This window comes from Myodes glareolus, chromosome 6 (genome assembly GCF_982192425.1).
Source record: "Myodes glareolus chromosome 6, mMyoGla1.1, whole genome shotgun sequence".
NCBI classification, from domain to species: Eukaryota; Metazoa; Chordata; class Mammalia; order Rodentia; family Cricetidae; genus Myodes; species Myodes glareolus.
Window position 1 is genome coordinate 34,814,528 of NC_142031.1, and position 22,396 is coordinate 34,836,923.

Genomic DNA, 22,396 nt, shown 5'->3' on the forward strand with positions numbered 1-22,396 from the left:
TCGGGTGTGAGTGTAGACTTTGTGAGAAGAGAAGCGAATCAGAACTTTGAGAGTGTATTCAGCACTGCACGAGTGGCCAGGGCTTCATCGAAAGTTAATTTCTCTGAGTTCTGAAGACAAAGAACTATATATATTTTTAATCTTCTTCTCTTATGACTTCTTAATGATATTTAAATAAAATTTGGGGGGAGGTAAATAATAGTCATTGTCTGTGTGCATATCTACATTTCAGTATAAAGAACCTGAAAGCAATAAGGCCAAGTTGCCTTTTAACACCCCGGAGTGCTCAGAAAAACATGCATTTCATGTTAAATCACAGGGTCTCGCTCTTACCCAAAATTTTCATGAATGATGACAGTAATTAGGCCTCTCTAAATTAAATGTGTTGGTAAAACTCTCAAACTGTTTACTCTTCTAGACTCGTGTGAACTGATGACATGAGAAACATTTTTAAGGGAGAATGTAGAGAGTATACTTGTAGATAGGGGGAGCTCCCATGGCTGGAGAATGGACGATAGGATGTCATTGGTGTTATTTATCCAGCAAACAAACAGGAGCTGGTCTGTGGCAATGCCTCAGAGTTTCAGGCATGAGGGCCTAGATAAAATTCAGGTAGTTAAAATGCCTAACCCTCAGAGTACATGATTCCAAAAGCCAGGGAAGGCGTCTGGGAGTTTGTATTCTAGTAAGTTCTTAGATGAAGCTCATGGTGCTGTTGACCCCAAGGTCAGTTTTAGCCAAAAATGCAGAATCATAGGCATATCTGGAGTACATTTCTAGAAACAGGCTCATCACAGACATCCAGAATCAAGACCTCTAGTTTGAATGGAAATTTAACAAGCACACCCATTGGTTTGTATGATGGAGGATCCTATTAACTGGGTAGGCATGAATAAACATCTATTCACCCAAGATAGGCAAATAAGGACAGTCCAAAATATAATCACAGCAAAGTCTAACCTGCTGAACCAATGCATTTATTGGGCTGGCTTACAAAGCACAGAGAGGAGCGGTGCGGAGGTGGCACATGCCTTTGATCCTAACACTCAGGAGGCAGAGGCACATGGATTGCTGAGTTTGAAGCCAAGCTGGTCTACAAAGTGAATTCCGTGATAGACAGGATTAGACAGAGAGACATTGTCTCATGAAATCAAAGCAAAACTAACTGAAAATAAAACGTGGATGGGTGAGTGGTGTCTTATAGGATTGTGGGAGACCCCAGACAACTGCATCATCAAAAATTATTCCCCTGTCATAGTTGACCACTCTGGAAATTGTATAATGAAACTCGCTTTGCAGTTGACCTCCTCCTTTCTTATGTATTCTGTTATCTCCTCAGGTTGTTTAACCAGATGTGTGGTTGGTAGGGAGAAATGACTCAAGGAAAGGGTCCCATGACCTCCCCTCCCTTCTTCTATTGAGGAGTATCAATATCTTTGTTTCACATGCTAAAGAGGCTATGACATATCCACTCAGAAAGTTACTATGACTACTTGGCCACTGTATTCTCTACTTCATGATGGAAGTAGGGTAAGCAAAACTTACTCTGCCTGGAGCAAAAAGGCCATACTGTAACATAGGGTGAACTTAGCAATGGGAAAGAGAAATCACTTCCAAGGCTTTGGCTTTTGAGAGATGATGGTGATGAATGCAGGTTAAGAGGAAAGTGAGGGGTCTCTTGGCTTGAAAAATGTTCTAACGAAATCTAGAGCAAATTCAGATTAAATCTAGAATGGGGATATGGTTCTCTACCAGAGTTCCATGTTAGGATTCGCTGGGGGAGCTTTAAAATACCCAAGAATGTTAGATCCCAAGAGTTAGTTGTCTGCGTGTGTACTTTCTAAAGCATATATAGACATACAGAGGACCATGTAGAAAAGTGTGTAACCTGATCTCTGTTTTATAGCCAGTTACCTATATAGGCAGGGGAAAGTTTTCTGGTGTCTTTAGCATGGATTCATCTTTGGTAAATGAAGGGAAGAAGAGTTAGATTGAATTAGGTTTTTGGCTTTGGTATTTGACTGTATGTCTGCGTAATCTCAGGGAAATAATAAAATGAACAACCTGTGATTAAACATCTCATTCTAAAACCTACAGGGTTAAGACTTAGGCTTCTATAGTTTTTCATTGAACTCCCCGGATTGTTAGAATGAGCATGTAGGGTTGACCATTCAACTGGTCCCTTCTGAGTTAAGAATTCTTTGTCTCAGTATGAGCTGCTCCCTGGCTTCCTATAGCCAGTGTCAAATTGTTTGCTGAAAATAACAGACTAGACTTTGAAATGTCAGGCAGACATCCTCTGTCAAATGATTTTCTCACCATGTACTTAACTGCAGTGGTGACTTGCTTAATTATAAGAACAACAACTAATCTCTGGAACACTTGGTGTTTGATATCTTCCAAACATCCTTATAACATCCTTATCAGAGAGTTAGACTCAATATGGCTATTTTACTTAGAAGGGCTTGGCATCATCGGGAGACTCCTTCCCCTTGTGGCAGTGCAGACCACTTTCATATTGCAGGCTGGTTGCTTTGTGCCCCAACTTAAAATAGTGACACCACTGGAATCACAGTTGGAAGCCTTACAGTAGCGTGATTTAGTAGGTCTCAGATAGAGCTGATATTCAGGGTTTTTTTGTGAAAAACTCAGACCATGCCTTTGAGATTATCATGTGACTGATGCTTGTTTCTCTCTCTCTCTCTCTCTCTCTCTCTCTCTCTCTCTCTCTCTCTCTCTCGGCCACAGGACAGCACCAGTATATCCCTCAATTCCTTTCATATTATATTTTAAGATTGGGTCTCTCACTGAATCTGAAACTTCCTGACTGGCTAGACTGACTAGCCAGCAAGCCCCAGGGATTTTCCCATCTCTGCCTACCCAGTGCTGAGATTTCAGGCATGCCCTGCCACATTTTGCTTTTGTATGGGTTCTGGGAGCCAAAAGTGGAACCTCATTTTTCCATGGCATGCACTTTACCAACAGAGCCGTCTTTCTGGCTCAGTGCTTTGAACAGTCAGGTTCACACAGAAAAACTAATCCAGGCTCCATTTTGGTGGCATACTACAAACGTTATTGGAACTACACATATAAAGTTGTAGCCCCTTGTCATGGCCCAACATATTCATCACAGAGTGCCATTTTCTTCTAAGTGGACCCTTGGGATGTTTTGGCTATATTTCAAAGACATTGCCTCTAGTAAATTTTTGCATGGATTATTTTTTTCATTTTTAAAGTAAAGATTATTTATTATCTTTATATATATATATATGTATAAGATAATATATCTTATAATATAAGATTATATATTGTCTGGAAAGGAGTTAAGGGGTTTAAGTATCCAATCAAACCAGGAAAATTATTGATAAGATGAAACCTTGTGAACTCTACAACTCATGCAAGAATTGTGTTTACTAAACAGTGGCAGTAGCCACATGCCATTCTAAAGTTCATCTAAAATACAAATGGCCAGCTCTTATGTAGCTAGGACCCGGAGTTCACCAGGTCTTATGTAGCTGGTACCCAGAAGTATACATCTAGCTCTAGTTCAATAGGCTCCATGGTTCTCAAAAACAAGCATCATGTCTTATCCTTTTCTCATCCAAAACTAAAACAGTACAATGCTTAAACATATCCTTTAAAGGTGTTCATATAATTTTATAAAAGGCTGAGCATCTATGCCCAAAATACAAGGGTACCCTAATATGCAAAATAAACCCTTATAAAGCTTAAATCAGACAAACTCCACACACTAAAAGTGGGAGACTTCAACACCCCACTCTCACCACTGGACAGGTCTGTTAGACTGAAAATTGCATGGATTCTTTATGAATGTCTCTAAAATGCTCTGACAATTTCTCTGTGACATTTTCTGACTTCATGGCTTTTTAACCCCTGGAACAGATTATTTATGCATTACCTTTTATTTGGTGAAATCTTGGGTGGTGATATCATGATTTTGTTAATATGAACAAATACATGAAAATGCAAGGGTGAGAGATACTTGAACATTACCCAAATGGGATTGAGGAAGGGGTGAGCACAGATAGTGTTGATTAGAGGACACAGGCCTGCTCCAGGCAACTTGTACCCTTGTGGGAACTTAAGTAACTGTTTTGTGTTAAGGTATCATCATATTCTGGGTTCAGATAACTTGTGCTGTGAAGAGTTAATTATTTTTGACCTTATGTGTCAGGTAACATATAATTTTTTCAGTAACTTTTATCCATTCTTTATAAGGGTATGGTCATTTTAAGCTTGAAAACTACACCCAACAGTATGTGTGGGAGGGCAAGACCAAATTTTCCTCTTATTTAAACATAAAACAATACTGTTGGGAAAATCATCTGTAAGTACATAATATATTCAGTTATGATGAAAATATAAGTATTAAACACTTAAAATTTTTATTTAAGCTTCCAGCAATTCCAAACATTATCATTATAATCATTACTTACTTAATATTGATGTTCCTCAAATACTTTCATAGTTCCTCCCCTATGCATGCACACAAAGTACGCTCTATAAACCTGTACCCAGAGAGAGAATCTATCTAAGGTAAAAGCTCACGTTAATGAAATAAGCAGCATACCTGGAAAGCATAAAGCTAAACAGAACCAAAAGATATAGAATTTCCCCATTACTTGCTTCTTTCTGGGAATATTAGTTAGAATGCCATCTTTTGCTGTATATCACTGAGAAAATTGAAAGGTCAAGCCAAATGGCCATTCACTTAGATGACAGATTCAGTTAGAGGAAAAATAGAAAACAAAAACCTCCTGAGGATGAAGGCAAAGCAATTCTATTGTAGGAAGTTGCTAAGATGAGGCACATTTGAAGGGCATTATGGGCTAGGACTTATCCTATGGGCATTAATCACGAGAATAACCTTGGCTGTGGGTTTGTGGATACTTTCAAAAGTACAGCTGTTCATTCCATCTAGACCTGGTGATGGTCTCCCAAGAGTCAGAGAATAAAGCCAGGAGGCATCTGCGACCATGCCTGGCCTGAACCGAAACGGAAACATCTGATGCCCAGTGAGGCAGAGGTGACGCTTTAGAGGTCACTTTGGAAGGAAAAAGGATTTCATTGCTTCTGTTCTTTCTAAGGGGAGTCTCAGGGTGCTGTGAGCTAACTCTGCTGTCTGCTGTATGGGCATGCTGTGACCCTATCTCTGGTCATTATTGGAATGCTTTAGTTTTCAGTGCAAAGCAAGACATACATGTATTTATAGGTTTTAGTTGAGAGCATGTGGTCCAAAGAAATAAATGATTGCAGGACATTCCACGAGAAGTTTTTCAGTGTAGGAAAGATTTGTGACAGTGTTGTTTGTCAGTGGAACTAGGAGGCCTCTCCTCACTCTAGGACAGTGGGAGAAAGAAGTGGTGGTCACTGCAGCAGATGTGGTGAAGTGTTGAGGTTGTCTGCTGAATGAATATGCTACCCAGGTAAAATCATTCAGGTGACTGTATGCAGAAAGCTTGAAGTAGACATCGGGAAGCAAGTATATGAAAGCAGATGTTGACAGATGTCACCCATGGATGGTGGAGGGACCCAGGCTTTCATTGCTCCTAGGGATGTAATGTGGTAAAAAGGAAATATACTTTGCACTCATATTCTAACTTGGACACTAAAAGGAGATTTGAAGCCCCTTGAGTAAACTTGAAGGAGGCCAGAGAGCAGATCTTTAATAAAGGGCGAGAGAGTGAGTAAAGAACAAAGATAAGGAAGAACAAGGTGGAGGGATGGGGCTTGGGAAGGTTCTAGGTTGGAATTCAAGTGAGAGGATGGAGAATTTGCAAGTAGGAAGGGTAGAGACTGAGCTGTTAAAGGACTTGAACTTTCATTTTGGTCACTTCTTTAGGACCTTTGACTGTGTAAAGAGGACCTCCTCAAAGCTTACATAATCCATTTACGTGAACCCTGAAGTTGGGTGACATGTGTCTAGTTCACAGCTCTTCTACTAAGATGATTCCCATTACAGAGATGAATGCCTGAGTTTTCATCCTGGAATTACTGGGGGCTACTATACTCCATTGAATATAGTCTATAGTCTAGATTCTATAGATGGATTACTTAGATACTTGGCTCTTACTTGGAAAAGTAAGTGCCAAAAGAGGCCATGACTACATAGCACGCCATATGATTAGTATAAGAAGGCTTCTGGAGTGATCGGATCTTCCAGTTCCAGGAGAAGGTAGCTGGGATAGCTGTAGTTGGAGAAAATAGCCCCCTGATTACAAACCCAGATTTTCTCCTCTTTGTTTACCGGCAAACTCTTGTGCACTTGTTAAAGCTGAAGTGGCATCTTACATGTTCTTCTGCATGTCTTGGACCACATTTAATTCTCCTGTTCCTCTTATTTTTTTCCTGGTCTCATACAATTTAATATTGATAAGTAGACTATGGACTATACATATTTTTATTTGTTAAAAACATGGACCTATTTCTGATCCACTTAACTGCTTATTCATTTATTGTTTAGCCCATGTATGTGGTGTGTGCTGCACATGCGTGTGTGTGTGCTGGTTTGTATGCACCAGTGTGGGTGGACATGGAGACCTGGCTTTGATCCCAAGTGTCTTCCTCAGTCAATCCACAGTGTATATTGAGACTAAACCTAGTCTTTCACTAAACCTAAGCTAGTATGCTGGCCACCCACTTGCCTTAGCATGCTCTGCTTCTGCCTTCCCACTTACTAAGTTTATAGATGGATTACCATGACCTCCTACTGGGGGATATTCATTCATACTGTGAACTCTGAGTTTGCATTTGTGTTCATTAAATAAAATTAACCTTGCATCAGGAGTCCTGTCACAACTAGCTGACAAAAACCACTCATAGAGCACCAGAGAGCGTCTTGGAGAGATAGAGAGACACAGGAAGTAGTCGGGTAGGGGTTAGAGTGGCACAGGTGGCTGTGGTTTGAGAAAGTAGAAGTATGGGTATTCTGTGGACAGCAGCAAGGAGAGAAGGTTAGCTAGTTGCTAATCAGTCTGACTGACCGCTCAGCTTTTGATCGCAGCCTTTGAATCTTGAGTCTTATTCATAATTGGAATGATAGAGATTTAATTAAAAACACCTTTAGCGGCAGCAGCAACAGGGCTGGTGCCTGTGGGAGCAGAATTCTCACTAGGGTTACACCCTAACTAGCCAGGTTACTGCTAGAGAAACAGGCTGGTGACTGTGGAGTTGCAATTGCTACCTGAGAACAGCAGTAGATTAAGGCACAGCCACTGTGCTGAAGTTAAAACAACATCCTCCTGGCATTTATATGGATTCCAGGAATTAAACTCCAATCATCATACCTGGACAGCAAGCAGCTACACACGAAGTCATTTCTCTAGCTCCTGGTATACTTAACTTTAACCAAATAATTATGACATAAGCACCATAATCTATATATCATTCAATTCTTATTATTAAGGTACTTTGGAGTATTTGACAGACCTGCAGAAATTAATCCTTGATTCTCACCAAGTTTCAACCTAAACCAGGATTAATAATCTCTTTCTGTGCAGGGATAGACACACCCTCTTCTTGACTTGCATGTTATGTGCTATCTGTCACATTAATTAGTTAATTAATTAATTATTGTGCAAAAGCCGTCATAAACAATACATACAATGACAAATATGTGTTTCAGTAAAGCTTTATTTACAAAACCAGATGATACAGTGAAATATTACTTGTAAAATAGAGGAAGAAGAAAACAGAGGATTTGGGGATGAACTTACTGTAGGGACATTCTTTGTTCTTATGTACTTTTCCAAAAGCTGACGAGAAAGCCCAGTTGCTAAGGAGCATCTTAATTAGATCAGGTTTTAAACTGTCATGGAGGGAAACAGATGAATTCTTAGAACAATTGTTTTGTTTTCTCAGCAAAGGATTCTACTAGGTTGGCTTTCAGTGACATAGTAAGAATTGGAGAAGTAGGGACTCATAATGACAGAGATTCAGGAAGATTCAGGATGGCAGGGATGCCTTGGAGTGATATTTCCATATTCAAGATCTTATATGGGAGCCATCGTGATCTCAGAAATGAATAATCTTTATTTTTTATATATGTGCATGTATGTGGGCATGCTGGTGCCTGTAGAAGGCTAAAGAGAGCATCAAGTGCACTGGAACCTCAGTGACAAGTTTCAAGTTTCATTGGAAATGTACATCTATGTATCTCTATACTTAATTGCATATACAGACATATTTTGTCTACCCTCATGTATTATAATAGTACGTAAACCAATAGTATGTGGTAAATAGTGAGGGTTGTACAGATAGTAAGCCTGATTCCTGTGGATCGTTAAAAGTAGGATGTCTTCAGAGACTTATGGACTATGAATTTACTTTGGCATAGTGCTAGGAATTTAATTGTTAGGGTATTTTCTATAAAGGATTAGGCTCTCCATAAATCCCCAAAGACAATCCAGGACAAAATGGAAGTCTCTGGGCATCTCTCATTAAATGAGAATTCTGGGCAAAAGGACAGATCCTTTAATGGTGTGAATGGTGAGACTCCTGGGTGTGGCCTTATCCCACTCTTCCCTTTGTGACCAGGCTGCGGGAAAAGATTGCTCTCACTTACCCATCAAGATCTTCACATGTTCTTGGACACCCCCAAACACTGGGTGATTTAACACAGCTCACATCTATCACTAGAGGCAAGATCTAGTGTTCCCACACTACCAGTGTTCAGCCTACATATATGTAAGTCAACATCTGTTAGGTACTAGAATGTGAAGGTTTTATTTACTTTCACAGGACTGAGGGAAGACAAATAATACCAGGGAGTAATGACACTTCACTTCTTTGATGTGAAGAAAGAGAAAATGAAATCTCAGGAGGTCTTTGGTAATTAAAAGGGGATTACATCTATTGCATGATTTGAGATAACATAAGAGAAGCCTTTGCTATCCTTTTCACATAACAGCACTTTATTGATGAAGCAGCTTCAAGAACGCATTAGGCGATGTTTTATTGCATTATTTTAAGCCACTGAGGTTTTTATATATGAAGGGTATAGATTTATGCTGAGTGATTCAGCGAGGAAGCAGGCACATCAATTTGTTCATGAATGTGAGCTGGTGATTACCTCCATTAAAGTCACCAGGGCAGACTGATCACTTTAATTTAGGTGGAGGCATGCACACAGCATTCGCTAGTGGTGCGTGCATCCCTAAGAACACAAGCAGAGGAGCTATTTTGCACCCAGAGGAGCCCTAGACAAGCAGATTTGTGTTGTCATAGGTGTCTCACTATAGACGAAGGCACAAGGACTGATGATGGTACTGCAAAGAAATTTCTCTGCAGTTCTGTGTAGCAGGATTTTGCATCTGGTTCATTTGGTTCTTGGTTTGCCAAATGCTGACTTTATGTAAAACTGTAAAAGAAAGGAAGGGAATAGGCATGGGGGAAAATTAAGTATTAAAATGTGTAAAATTGCATAGAAAATTGAGAATATTTGGAGTATGAAATAAATAATTTCATTTATTTATTTGACACCAAGTCACTAGAGCTGCCTTGACCAGGAACTATGAGCCTCCTAACATGGATACTGGGAGCTGAACTGGACCCCTCTAAAAGAGCAGCAAGAATTCTTAACCTCTGAGCTATCTATTAATCTCGGAATCTATCACTATTTATCTTTGTCTCCCCTTCATTTCCTAAGTAATACTCATAAAATTATGAACTTTTACAGCTGGTCACACATGAGCCTCTGTATCTATAGATTTAGTGTCCAAAAATTTAATGACCCATGGATTGAAAACATTAGAAGAAAATTACATTGATATTGAACATAAACAAATTTTTCCCTTTTAAAAAAGAAATTTATTTTTATTTATGTATATGTGTGTGTATCTCTGTGTATGTTATGTGTGTTTTTGTGTGGTGAAGTACCCATAGAGAACAGACTAGTGTTTAGATCCCTGGAGCTAGAGAAACATGAGGTTATGAGCCACCTGATATGAATCCTCTGGAAGCGCAGGAAATTTTCTTAACCATGGAGCCATCCCTCTACCTCCAAGCAGATCTTTTGCTATTATTCCCTAAACTACAGAGTTCAACAACCATGTACACATCATTTACATTGGCATTATTGAATTTAAATGTTCACAATATCTCTCTATAGGGGACTTGACATGGTTCTGATTATCATCAATTCACTGCTCCATCAGTGTCTTGGGAATGTTGACGAGCTGTTTTCTTCAGTAAAAAGTTAGGGAGCACATGTCAATCATAATGCAAACTGAGTTCAGGAAGCCACTGCTTGTATTGGAAGGCTCGGCACCAGTTTTCCTTAATGGTTTATTTTCTGTCACAGTTTGCTAATTGTATTGTTTGTTTTGCCTGCTTACACAGTGTAAAGTAAAAGAAAGTAATGAAAAGAACACGGTGATCACTGACTAGAAAAACGTTCACTAACTGAGCTGTAAGTGAAAACAGATTAAAGGATGGCTAGCTGACCTCTTCATGGTGCCTGAACTAGCTGAGCTAATAGCAATGAGCACTCTTTCCCTAATAGCAATGAGCACTCTTTCCCTAAATTTTCAAAGATCTTTGTTTTTTTGGGGGGGTGTCTGTGTGTGTGTGTGTGTGTGTGTGTGTGTGTGTGTGTGTGTGTGTGTGAGAGAGAGAGAGAGAGAGAGAGAGAGAGAGAGAGAGAGAGAGATAGAGAGAGAAGGGAAGAGAAAGAGAGTTTGGAGGTCAAGTGTCAAAGCAGAGTGTCTCATTCAGTTGCTCTTCATGACTCTGAACCTGGATCTCACTGAGTTGGACTACTGGTCAACAAGCTCCAGGTATGGTCTCGTTCTCTACCTACTCCACAGTGCTGTGATTGCAGGTACAGACTATCACACCTTGTTTACACAGTAAGCATGTTACCATAGTTGAGCATAGTTCCCAGTGTCTCGGATTCTCTAATCTTATGATCAGTGAGCACGCAATTTAGTGATGGTTGCCAAGTTTCTTCCTTTTCCCAAGGACAGCTTGTTCTAAGGCACAGAAGCCATGTGGAGAAAACTGTCTTAGTCTTTTCAGTGTTTATTTCCCCAATTCAATCCTTGCTCAAAGGTTCTGGAGGAGGACTCCTTATCACTGTGGATCTAATGCAATTGGTTCACCAAACAGCTCTACCCACCATGCTTATACCCATCCAACTTTCAGACATCCCATATCAATTTTAATAGCCCAAAATTTAATATCCTATGATACACTTTATTGTTTTCTAGGCTTCCAGGAGGGTTGATATCTCTTGTCATCTCAGTTAAGCTGTAAATAATTCAGGAATAGAAAAAGAAAAGGCTGGATCCAGTTGGGAATGGACATCCCATAATGTTACCTGCTTCGTTGATTCAAGCAGGATACAAAATTGTCTCAAATTTAATCAGACTGCATAATGTCTTCAAGACTATAGTCTATGCTCTATTTATGGTCTATTGTCTGTTTTTTGCTTATTTTTCCTTATGTCTAATGACATTAGTTCTTCATTTGTTCCCTCTGAGAAGTCCCATTGTACTAAAATGACCATAGAGATGAGTCATGCTTCAAAAAATAGCATATTTTATTCAGCTGTGGAGATTCTGATTTCATTGAACTTGTAGTTAAAGAATAGACGATCAAGACCATTTATGAGGTATTTGCTGCTTGCAATATCCTTAGGCTGGTGGGAAAGTGTTAGTTGGTTGAAGGTTTTTATTCATGAAAGCTACCTGGAAGATGAAGCCATGGGGTCATATGCTGACAGAGCTGTAGAAAAATCAAAACTCAAGAAAATCTGTTCAGAACCATTACAGTAGTGGCTTGTTGGAGAAGCAGAGAAATAAAAGTCATAATGAAACCAGGAAGGTAGGAGTTTGGATGGCTTCCACGACCAGTTTCAAAAACACACCCTGCCTTCTGAGATACTGAAGTCCTTAGAGTGCTATCTGGAATCCGCTCAGCATGTCTCCAAGTACAATAGAAGGAAAATGGAATTCTGATTTTAAGTGGAATTAAACGTAGGAGTACTTTGCAGAGTAGAGGCTGCCAGACATTAGGATTTGTGCATGTGTGGAAATTAAAGAGAATAAATAATCGGAGGATAGTTGAGAGTGCCAGCTGTCTGTTTCTGCCCACTGTTCTCAGCTCTGTCCCTCCTGCTGGGTTTTGCTTGATGGCCAGCTTCTTGTAACCTTGCACTGAAGTTACAATGAAGTTATTTAAACAAAGGGCAGAAAGATACAAGAAGAAAAGATTATCATTGGTGTAGGAGGTTCTTCTGTCTATGTATTGCTTTCATTGTTGAATAAACAAACTACCTTAGCCTTCTGATAGGGCAGCACTTAGGTAGGCAGAGTAGACAGTACCGAATGCTGGGAAGAAGGGCTGAGAGAGATGCCATGAAGCTCCTGCCTGAGACTGACACAGGTTAGAATCTTTCCTGGTAAGCCGCGACCTCGTGGTGTTACACAGATTGGTAGAAATGGGTTAAATCAAGATGTGAGAGTTAGCCAATAAGAGGCTAGAAATAATGGGCCAGACAGTGATTTAGTTAATAGAATTTCTGTGTGATTATTTCAGGTGTAAGCTGGTGGGCAGCCAGGACAGAACAAAAGGGACCCCAGTCTTCCTACTACATATCACCTTCTGGATTTTACTGTTTGGCATTTCTTTCTTGTGAAAAAATTTGGTTGTTCTTAGTCCCATACCCTTCTTCTGCTCCCAAGCCTACTTCTATTAGGAAACCCACAGCCAGTATTGGTCTGGACATGACAATCTTCTGTGATTGACCTGCACACTAACTTGTGTACAAGCCACAAATCCAATTTTACTTAGACTTTTCTGGTTTATATTAAGCTTTTTTTAACCCACAAAGGTGTAAAAAAGGTTTTTCATAGCTGGTGGTGTGGGCATGGTTGCTAAATCTTTTTATTGTAAAGTTTGTTTTTAGGCATATCTCAAGGTATTACAGTAGGTCATCACAAGTCAACAGTTTCAACAGTTCTGAACAGCTGGTCAGTCTTGTTTGCCTTATATCCTTACCTATTTTTCCAAATTCATAGAATTGTAAGTAAATGCCAGTCATCTTACTATTTTGTTCATCAATATGCTGATTATCTCTTTAAATTAAAAAAATAGGACTGTGTGTATGTCTTGGGGGAGATATTTGCAAAAATAGAAGTACATTTGGAAGCCAGAAAAAGGTTTCAGATTTCCCTGGAGATATTGTTACAGGAGACTGATTTACTGGATATGGGGTCCATGAACTTAACTCAGTTCTTCTGGAAGAGCAAGCAGTTAGCACTCAATTTTGCTGAGTCATTACCCCAACATCTTCCCCCACCTTTTTTTTTTTTTTTTAACAAGGTTTCTTTGTAACTTTGAAACCTGTTCTGGAACTAGCTCTTGTAGACCAGGGTGGTCTCAAACTCACAGAGATCTGCCTGCTTCTGCCTCCCAATTGCTGGGGTTAAAGGTGTGCACCACCACCTTCTGGCCCCCTCTTTTAAAGCAATCAATACACTATCATCATGCTTCTTAAATATGAATAACTCCATAGTAGCAACATTTGGCTTCATAAATATACTTTATACATTTATTGATTTACATATTTGCATATTTGTAGCTTATTTAATTCAGGATATGAATAAGGTGTTATGACATTTCTTCCACTCATTTTTTTAATACCAGTATTTTCAGGATAGCAGTCTTGATATTCCTTTCCACACTTATTTTTATCTTTTATATTTTCTTTCAAATTTAAGTTAATTATACAAGCTGAACAGTTTTAGATTATTCTTTGGTGGGGAAAAATGTTTCATAGATAGTGCTATGACTGTCTTACTTACTTTTCTTGTTGCTGCCAAAAATACTGTGGCAAATGCAACTTAAGGGAGGATGGATTTATTTCGTTCACAGTTTCAAGATACAGTCTATTGAGATAGGAAAATTAAGGTGGTGCTTACTTAAGTCACCTGATCACATTGCAGTCACAGTCAGAAATCAAAGGACACTGAATGCTTTTGTTCAGCTAATTTTCTCTAATCCCTTGGAAGATGCAACCCCAGGGAATGATGCAACCCATACTTGAGTTATTCCATTTCATTTAAACTAATCTAGATAATTCCTCACTGGCATGCAGAGGCTGACCCAGTCTTAGTAATCTGTCACAGATGAGCCTGGAGGCTTGTTTCCTAGGTGATACAAGTTCCTCTCAGGGTGATAATCAACACTTAACTGTCACTGTGCCCTTCCATGAGAAACACCATCTGGTTCTTGTTTCCTTCTCCCTTTTTCTTATAGCCATTAAGAAACCAGAACTATTATTTCACTGACTGCTTTTTTTCTTAAGAGATGCAAAAGAATATTAACCCAGCCTTGGTTTCAGGAGTACTTTAATTTTTTTCATGTTGGTGTTATGCAGAACTCTTTAACTGTCCACTCTTTTCAGGAATGTGACATTAAGTCTTTCTCACATACCAAAGAAGGATGGTACAGAACAATCAAGCTACCACATAAAACAAGTGTTTCATGGTATAAACAGTTGTTCGACATCAATATAGAAAGAATTCAACTGAAGATTAAAAGAACAAATTTAAATAAATATATTTCTGAAAAATTGCCCTTACTTTTCTGATTTTTCTTGGACTACCATGAACAAGGGGCCTGCATTTAGGGTTCACAATAAGAACCAGAATGTAGAAACTATTGGTTAACAGCCTAGAGTGGGTAAATACTGATTAAAAGATATGGTGGAAATTTGTATAGTCAAATAATCACAACACAATTTTAAGTATCTCCCATGAAAGTCATATTCCCAGTCATGGTACATGGCAGCTTCTACACACTCATGTTAACAGTTATCGTTTAATGATTCACTCAGTACATATGGAAGATCTGTATTGGGTACTGAATTAGTTGGTGGCAATGTACAATGAATAAACATACAGAAAATACTGGGTGCTGGAGACATGGTTTACCCTGTAAGAACTTGTACTGCTCTCTGAGAGAACCCAAGTTTGGTTTCTATCACTCGCATAGGGTGTTGCCTATAACTCCACTCACAGGGGAATCTGATACCTCTGGGTTCTGCAGATACATGTACTCATGTGCACACACCCCCACACAGATACACAAACATACTCTTAACTAAAAGTAAAATAAATCTTTGAAAGGCATACAAATATCACAATACTAAACTGCAGAACAGAAACCATGAAATACAGCTAAAGGAAACTGAACTTGGTAGACCTCAGTATTAGCCCATGTATCACTTCTCAAAAGCTATGTGCCCGTTTGCACTTGGTGTCCTTTACTGTGAGTACGAGGCACTTGGTTTTTCTCAGTTTTATTTAAAAATCTCACGGTATTGGGAAAGGCTATCAGAAGAATTAAATGTGGGTGACAAAAAAACTAGAAGACAATATTTGCAACTCACTGGAGCTATAATTTTGGCAGTTTATATTCCCATTGTAATAAACATAAAGTATCCCCCATATTTCTTACCAGTCTTCAAAATGCAATCCTTACCCTGATGGTGCACTGCAGTCATTTTGGAAAGTATTCCTCCTTCACCATCAAGGTGTTCCCAGCTCCTGTTGAGGACACACCCCTCTGCCTGCAGATAGCTCACGTAGCTGGCTAGAGGTTAAACTCTCCATTCCAAGTCTGCCTTCCACCCACTTTCCTGCACTGCCCAGCTCAGGTTTCTTTCACCTTAGGAGTTATGCAAATGTGTGGTCATTTTCATTTCTTTGAGCATTAGGGGATCTGCCAGGGAGGCAGATTGTTTTAGAAACTAGAGACACTCTGAGTACACAATGCATGTGGCCCAGAGGTGCCAGGGTACTTTTCCGCTGCCAGTCACTTGCTCCGCTCCTGCTGTTCCCAGCCCACACTGCCCATCTCCTCCCTTTTAGCCTCTCTAATCCTCAATCTTCGGACTTCTTGACAACAGTCTGATGGGATGGATCAGAGTTTTAATGGCAGCTTTGTGTACTGTTGACCTTGGCCAATCAATCTGACCTTGTGTTATCAAGTCTCACTTCTTGATGAAAAAAAAAATAACCTAAATAGGGCTGCTTGTTCTGGGAAGTTGAATTTTGCTTTGCTTTGTTTTTGCTATTTTAGGTTGTTTAATGTTCTTGAAAAAAATAAATATGTATACTTTATGGTAGATTTGGGCTATAAAGTTATCTAAGAATTCCACCAGTTATACAGTCTTTCTACACACCAGTCTTATCTGTTCACAAGGGCATTGCATTGGGCAGCTGGTAGTCTGGAAGATGCAGTTTCCATCTGTAGAGACCTCTAATTTGCCATATGATAAGTCTTTTAAATGTAAAACATCACATATAGCATTTCTCTCACCGAAAGAGCCAAGGATGGATGCAGTCAAGTGTGTGGTATTCTTTACTGAAGATGAATGTTTGGGGGCTCATAAAGTGAGCACAAATCCGTGAAGTGCAAAGGAGAGACATGTCCAAAGTATGTCATTTAAAAGCCATAATTGTGTAAACTATACTTGAGGATCTTGACGCAGTAGTTTCTTCTTGGCAGTCAACTCTTCTGGTAAACATACCCGAATTCACTAAGCAGTATCCCAGGGTTGAGCACAGAAGAGTGGCCTTATTACACTTGTGGTGGGATGCTGGAAGTGAATCACACCTTTCTGAAAAGCACAGGGTCACACTTCCTATTCTTTCTCTCTTTTTCAACTCAATTTTCACTTAACTCTTCTTTCACACAGGTTGCTAATTTGGCCTGTTCCATCTCTAACAATGAGGAAGGGGTGAAATTAGTTAGGATGGCAGCCACCCAGATTGACAGCCTATGTCCACAGGTAAGTGCCCTTCACTTTGCTTCCAAAGTCCCTTGATATCCTAAGTCATGACGCCCCCCCCATACAGAACCCCTCTCTCTTTACCTGCTCTTCCCCCTCCCTTTAGTGTGTGTGTGTGTACCTCATCCATTGCACTGTGGCATGCAGGTATGTGCATGTGCACATGCATATGGAGTCCAAAGGTCCACTTCTATTATTACCTGCATTATTATTATGTATTTTTATCAAGTGTCTCTTAGTAGATCTGAAGCTCATGGATTTGGCTAGGCTAACTGAGCACTGTGCCTCAGAGATCTACTTTCTGCTGCATCCCGCCAGGCCAGGTTATAGGTGTGTGCTGCCACTCCTGACGTTTTATGTGCTCTAGGCTTCCAAGCTCAAACCCTTGTGGAAGTCACTTTACCCACCATGCTGTCTCCTCAGCCACCTCCAGCTCTGTTATTTGTCAACCAGAATATGTTAACTGCCAATCCAGAAGCATTTAAAGTTTTACCTTTCTCAAAAAGAAATTCCAACCATTCAGTGTATTCAGGATTACAGTGGCAATTACCGCCATTCTTTCTTCTATTGACTTTGTTCTGTTTGTTTGGGGTTGTGGTTTAAACGTTCTACATCTATTTACCTTATCTCAATAAGTAAATTATAGGCTTGCACATGCAGAAAATAAGGGATATATTTCTCTTACTTCTGTGCTAAGAAAATTAGACTTGTCCAGCAAGCACTCTTTGAAGTCTGAAGCTAATTACTGTATCTTCAAAAGATGCAGCAAAAAGTAATGGTGGCTTCTAACGTCCTTTGTCTTTTGTGTTTCTAATTGTGCTGAATACTGACAACTGATTTATCTGCAGTAACTTCTAGATCTGGGATTCCAACCTGTGCTTTGACCTGCTTGTCTCACTTCTGGAGAATCTGATCTTCAGGACGCTGTGTTTTCTAACCAACAGGTCATCAATGCTGCCCTCACCCTGGCTGCCCGGCCACAGAGCAAAGTTGCACAGGACAACATGGATGTCTTCAAAGACCAGTGGGAAAAGCAGGTCCGAGTGCTGACTGAGGCTGTGGATGACATCACCTCCGTGGATGACTTCCTCTCTGTCTCAGGTAATCACCTGCAGGCCTCTTCCCAGAGAGCTGGAGGAAGCTAACAAGATAAGAAATATCTCAGCAATGATATAGGTTTGTGATTCAAGCCCTCTCTTTGGCCTTTGAGTTTTCAATCATCCTAGCAAATGTGATTACAAAACTCTCTTGAAAAATTCTTATCTCAAGATGCTGAGTGGGGCATTCGAGGGAAAAGCTCTAACTTTCTGATGACGACATGAGAACCTGAATAGATTGTAACAAAGAGCTTACAGTCCATTTTAGATTTTGCATTTTTTTGTTGATCAGGATGAATTTTCAGCATACCTATACTACCTATATACTTGAATTGGTTAATTTACTTGACTTACACTTTAAAATAGACAATTACTTATTCTGTTACGGTTATATGAAGAAACTCACATTGTTGTCTCTATAATACAACCTGCAATTACTGGGAAAAGAGTCTCCCTGAGGGATTGACTACCTTCAGTTTTCCTGTGGGTATGTCTATGGGAAACTGTCTTAAATTAATTAATATGGAATGGCCAGCCGATTCATTGTGGCTAGTATTATTCCCTATCTTTACTGTATGAGAGTGGGAAACTTATGCTAAACATAAGCAAGCAGGTCAGCATGTGTGTCAAGCAGGTCAGTATTTACCTCTGCTTTTGATTGTTGATTGTGACTAGTTTAATGCATTCCTGCCTTAATTTCCCCACAATAATAAATTGTAACCTGCTATCTGAAATAAGTCTCTTTGTCCTCAAGTTGGTTTTGTCGGGGAATCTTACATAGCAACAGAAATATAACTAGAACAGAAAGTTTTGCAAGTGAGGGCTTGTGATGAGACAGGTAGAATTACTAGCCTCATAATGAACCCAGGACGTTACAAAGATCTGCATATGTACTTGTGAAGATGCCTAATGAACGGACTGAAAGAACACAGAGGCACTCAGCACTGTAATCGCAACTTTCTTCTCTATGAACATAACCAGGCTGGAGGAGGCTAGAAAGTCCTGATGATGATGTAGTCATCCTGAGTTTCAGTGAACTTCATCAGTGCCATTTCAGGATTTGGCTACCTGCCAGTAAGTGGGCATTTTTCCAAAGAAGTTTCTGACTGGGCATGTTTAGCATCACTTTATCTGGATGGATCCAATGGGAAGGAGGTCATGACAAACATCATCCTTGATTATAAGGTGCTGAAGTTATTCTTGAAAATTCTAATTGAACAGGTTCTTCCCACAGGTGGGTGGAACTCACACCCGGCAGCTCACACAGCACTTGCAACAACTTTACCTGCTCGGGCAAGGGGCTCTGAGTCCTGAGAGAGGCAGTTCTCTCACTGTTAATGAGAAGCAGGCCGTCAGGACAGGCGGCTGCAACTGTGGAGATGATTCAGGCAGAGGGTGCTGGGCTTGTGCTTGGGTACTTTCGCTTCTTGCATGTCCTCCCTTTCATGAAGAAACTGAATTCATATGGGAGCCTGTGGAAGAGGCTTGCTTGTCAGAGAGTGGGGTAGTCTGGAGATCTCTAGATCTAACAGGTAATCGAAAAGCCAAGTTCCCAACAATGGAGAGCAAGACAAGGCAGATGGGAAAAGCAGCTGCCACAGGCGTGAAGTCAGTAATGTGCCTGGTTCTCTCCTGTTTGCTTTAACTCTTACCAAAACTCTATAAAATAAGTATAAATAATTCCTAGTGTTCCTTTGAAAAAAGTGAGTCATTGAGGGGGTACGTAGTTGTAATTAATGAGGTCTACGATATTTAAGTGCCCAGCTGGCTCAGTTGGTATAGCATGGTACTCTTAATCCCAGGGATGTGAGTTTGTGCCCCATGTTATTAAAGATAGTCACAATTAACAAGGTCCACGTTAGCCTGGAGTAAAGAATAATAAATATTTATTTGGGGAAAAACTCACAATAAGGGTAGAGAGTCATGGTCATATAAGGGAGCTGGAAGCTGTGAACACAACTCTGACCACCACCAAGAGGGCAAGCACACTTTTTGTCTGTGCTTCTCTGTCTACATGGAGTTATTCAGACCACACTCTAATGGGCTGGAACCCCAAAGGCTATTGGCTGAATGAATTCCCACAACAGGGGTAGACAACTCTGAAAAAAAAATGCATTAAAATCCAGACTATCCTCTTTTCAGAAAATATACAGTGTTCTCAATAAATCGGGAAGGATATGAAATTTCTTTCTTTCTTTTTTGTATACATTTCCTCTTACACTTTAACTCCTGTCTTCAGTTCTAGAATCTTCATTCAAGTTCCAAATCTCTCACCTTCTTCTTTAACTTGTCTCGTTTTCCATTCCTTAGATGTTTGGTTTTAGACAGTATATTAAAGTAGCTATTCATGGGTTTGACTGATTAAAGGACATAACGTGTCACCATCCCTAGAGTATTTGTTTGCTAAAGGTTGAGTCTTACCATTGTAAATGCCACTCTGCACACATCTCATTGTTGAGAATTTTTAAGGGCAGATTGTTGACAATTAGAGAGCTGTGTACTGGCGAATGGAAAGGTAGCCTCTAATGCTGATTTTGTTGACTAGTTACTTTCTAGTTGTGTTCCCCCAGAATGACTCCCAGTAAGAGATGGGAAGCTGTTCACCAAGTCTCAGCTCACATACCACACACAATCCTAACACCTCCTGGAAAACTTCCTGTGAACTGCCTACATATCAGTAGAAAGTATTCATCCACCACGCTGTCAGAGAGAAATGATTTCAGAACTCAAAAGTTTCCCCAACTTATTCTTTTCTTCAAATATGTGTCCAAATTTTTCTAAGGGTGAGAGAAGCAAGGCTTTGGGAGGGTAGGGGGGGTGTCTTATCTGAGCCTTTGTGAATAGCACCAAGCTTTCCTTAATTTTCTTCCCCTGAGGCCTGCCTCTTTGCCACCTTTCTTCCTGCCATTCCTTTGTGCATCTCATTATTACCTCGAACAAGAAAAAGCTTTGGCTCCTGCTGATAACACCGTGCGGTCCAACCCTAGTGGTACAAATGCTGCTGCGTGCCACGACAGGAAAATGAACAGGCACTGTCAGGGAGCCAGGTTGGCAGAGCCTGCTGGAGCATGCCTGTGGAGGCAACAATCAGGCAGCAGGCACCTTTTTGCAGACAGAGCTTGACAAATACACACGGCCCTCTCTGTTCATGCTGATAGCCTCGGACACAGTCAGATAGTTGAGGAAACTACTTCCCAACTCCTCTCTGTGTTGGAGTCAAACCTTTGCATTGGTAAATTACAGGTTTGACCCTAAAGGTATTTTAGAATTATATCAATGGCATTTTGTGTATCAGTTTCTTCTTAAGGGAGTCTTCTGGCAGGAAAGTCAATATAAAAAAATACACATACTCATAGACACACTAACCCTTATACATATACTCAAAGACATGTTTTAACTTGCATACTCACACAGGCTCACAAGTCATACCTATACATACCTTCAAGCACATATACAAACTCACAACATGTACGTATACATTGTACACCTTCATTTCTAATGACTATAGTTTTTCCTTTTTTATTCCACACTAACTGAACTCATCCATATGAATGTATACTTTGTTCATTCAAAACACCACAAAATTGAAGAGCAATGAAGTTGGCAATTAACATCACAGGAGCACAACCAATGTTCTGTTATAAAGATTTAGCCTCATAAAAATGTGAAATGGCTGTATTAGAACATTCTATCCTTTCTCATTGGGCAAAAAGTACCCATTTTAATAGTTCCCTAGAATGAATGCCTTGGCATTAACTTTCTGACAGTTTAATTCTTAGGTTTGACTCGCAAAATTATAGAGAACTAAGATTTGTAAAAAAATCCTTAATCCCATAATGGTCAAAACTTTTGTTTGTCTTTCCTTCTTTCTCCTCCTATCAAAAACCAAAACCAAACAAACAAAACTCTAGGATCCTGCATTTGTTTTCTTTGGTGATATTCATGCTGTAACTGGTTTTGAATACGAACTTCAAAATAAGCTTTGTGGTTCATATGTTTTCTGATTGCCATTGATTTTGCTTTGTTAAATAACAAAATTACATTTTTTTCTGAAATATTAAAGGTTGCAAAAATCCAAAAGAGAATGTCATACAACTGTGGCAAACACTTGTTTTCTGGTGTTTGCAAACCATGCTTGGCAATTAGTGCAGCAGCCGTGGCACACAACAGGTTTTCTTCACTAAGCCACCTGCAGAACACACATGCCTTATTATCACTGAAACCCCTGCTCTTTTCTATTCAGAACAGGATTTCTCAGCTTCCTTCAGGAGTTGTCCCTCTTCAAAGTATTTTAGGATAAATGTCTACGATGGAGCTATTCCCTGAATGGACATGTTGACCTAGCTGCTCTTCCTTGAGTGTATGCTGGATGCATTCTCTTGGCAGAAATTCAAATTCTGAATCCCATGTGTCTTGTGCCTTCAAAGAATTTACCGCCCTCCTTGATGTATGTGAGGTGGATGGGATTCCAAGCACATGG

At 39.9% G+C, this 22,396-nt stretch overlaps 1 protein-coding gene across 3 annotated transcripts in view; it reads left to right on the plus strand.

Annotated features, from left to right (window-relative positions):
- The window catches only part of Ctnna2 (catenin alpha 2), a 1,097,293-nt gene that overhangs the window by 969,769 nt on the left and 105,128 nt on the right, over window positions 1-22,396 (plus strand). For all 3 annotated transcript variants that reach the window (XM_048416544.3, XM_048416545.3, XM_085690683.2), the window contains 2 exons: window positions 16,727-16,819; window positions 17,764-17,920. In XM_048416544.3, coding sequence (XP_048272501.1) covers window positions 16,727-16,819; window positions 17,764-17,920 — 250 coding nt within the window. The remainder of the gene's footprint in view (window positions 1-16,726; window positions 16,820-17,763; window positions 17,921-22,396) is intronic.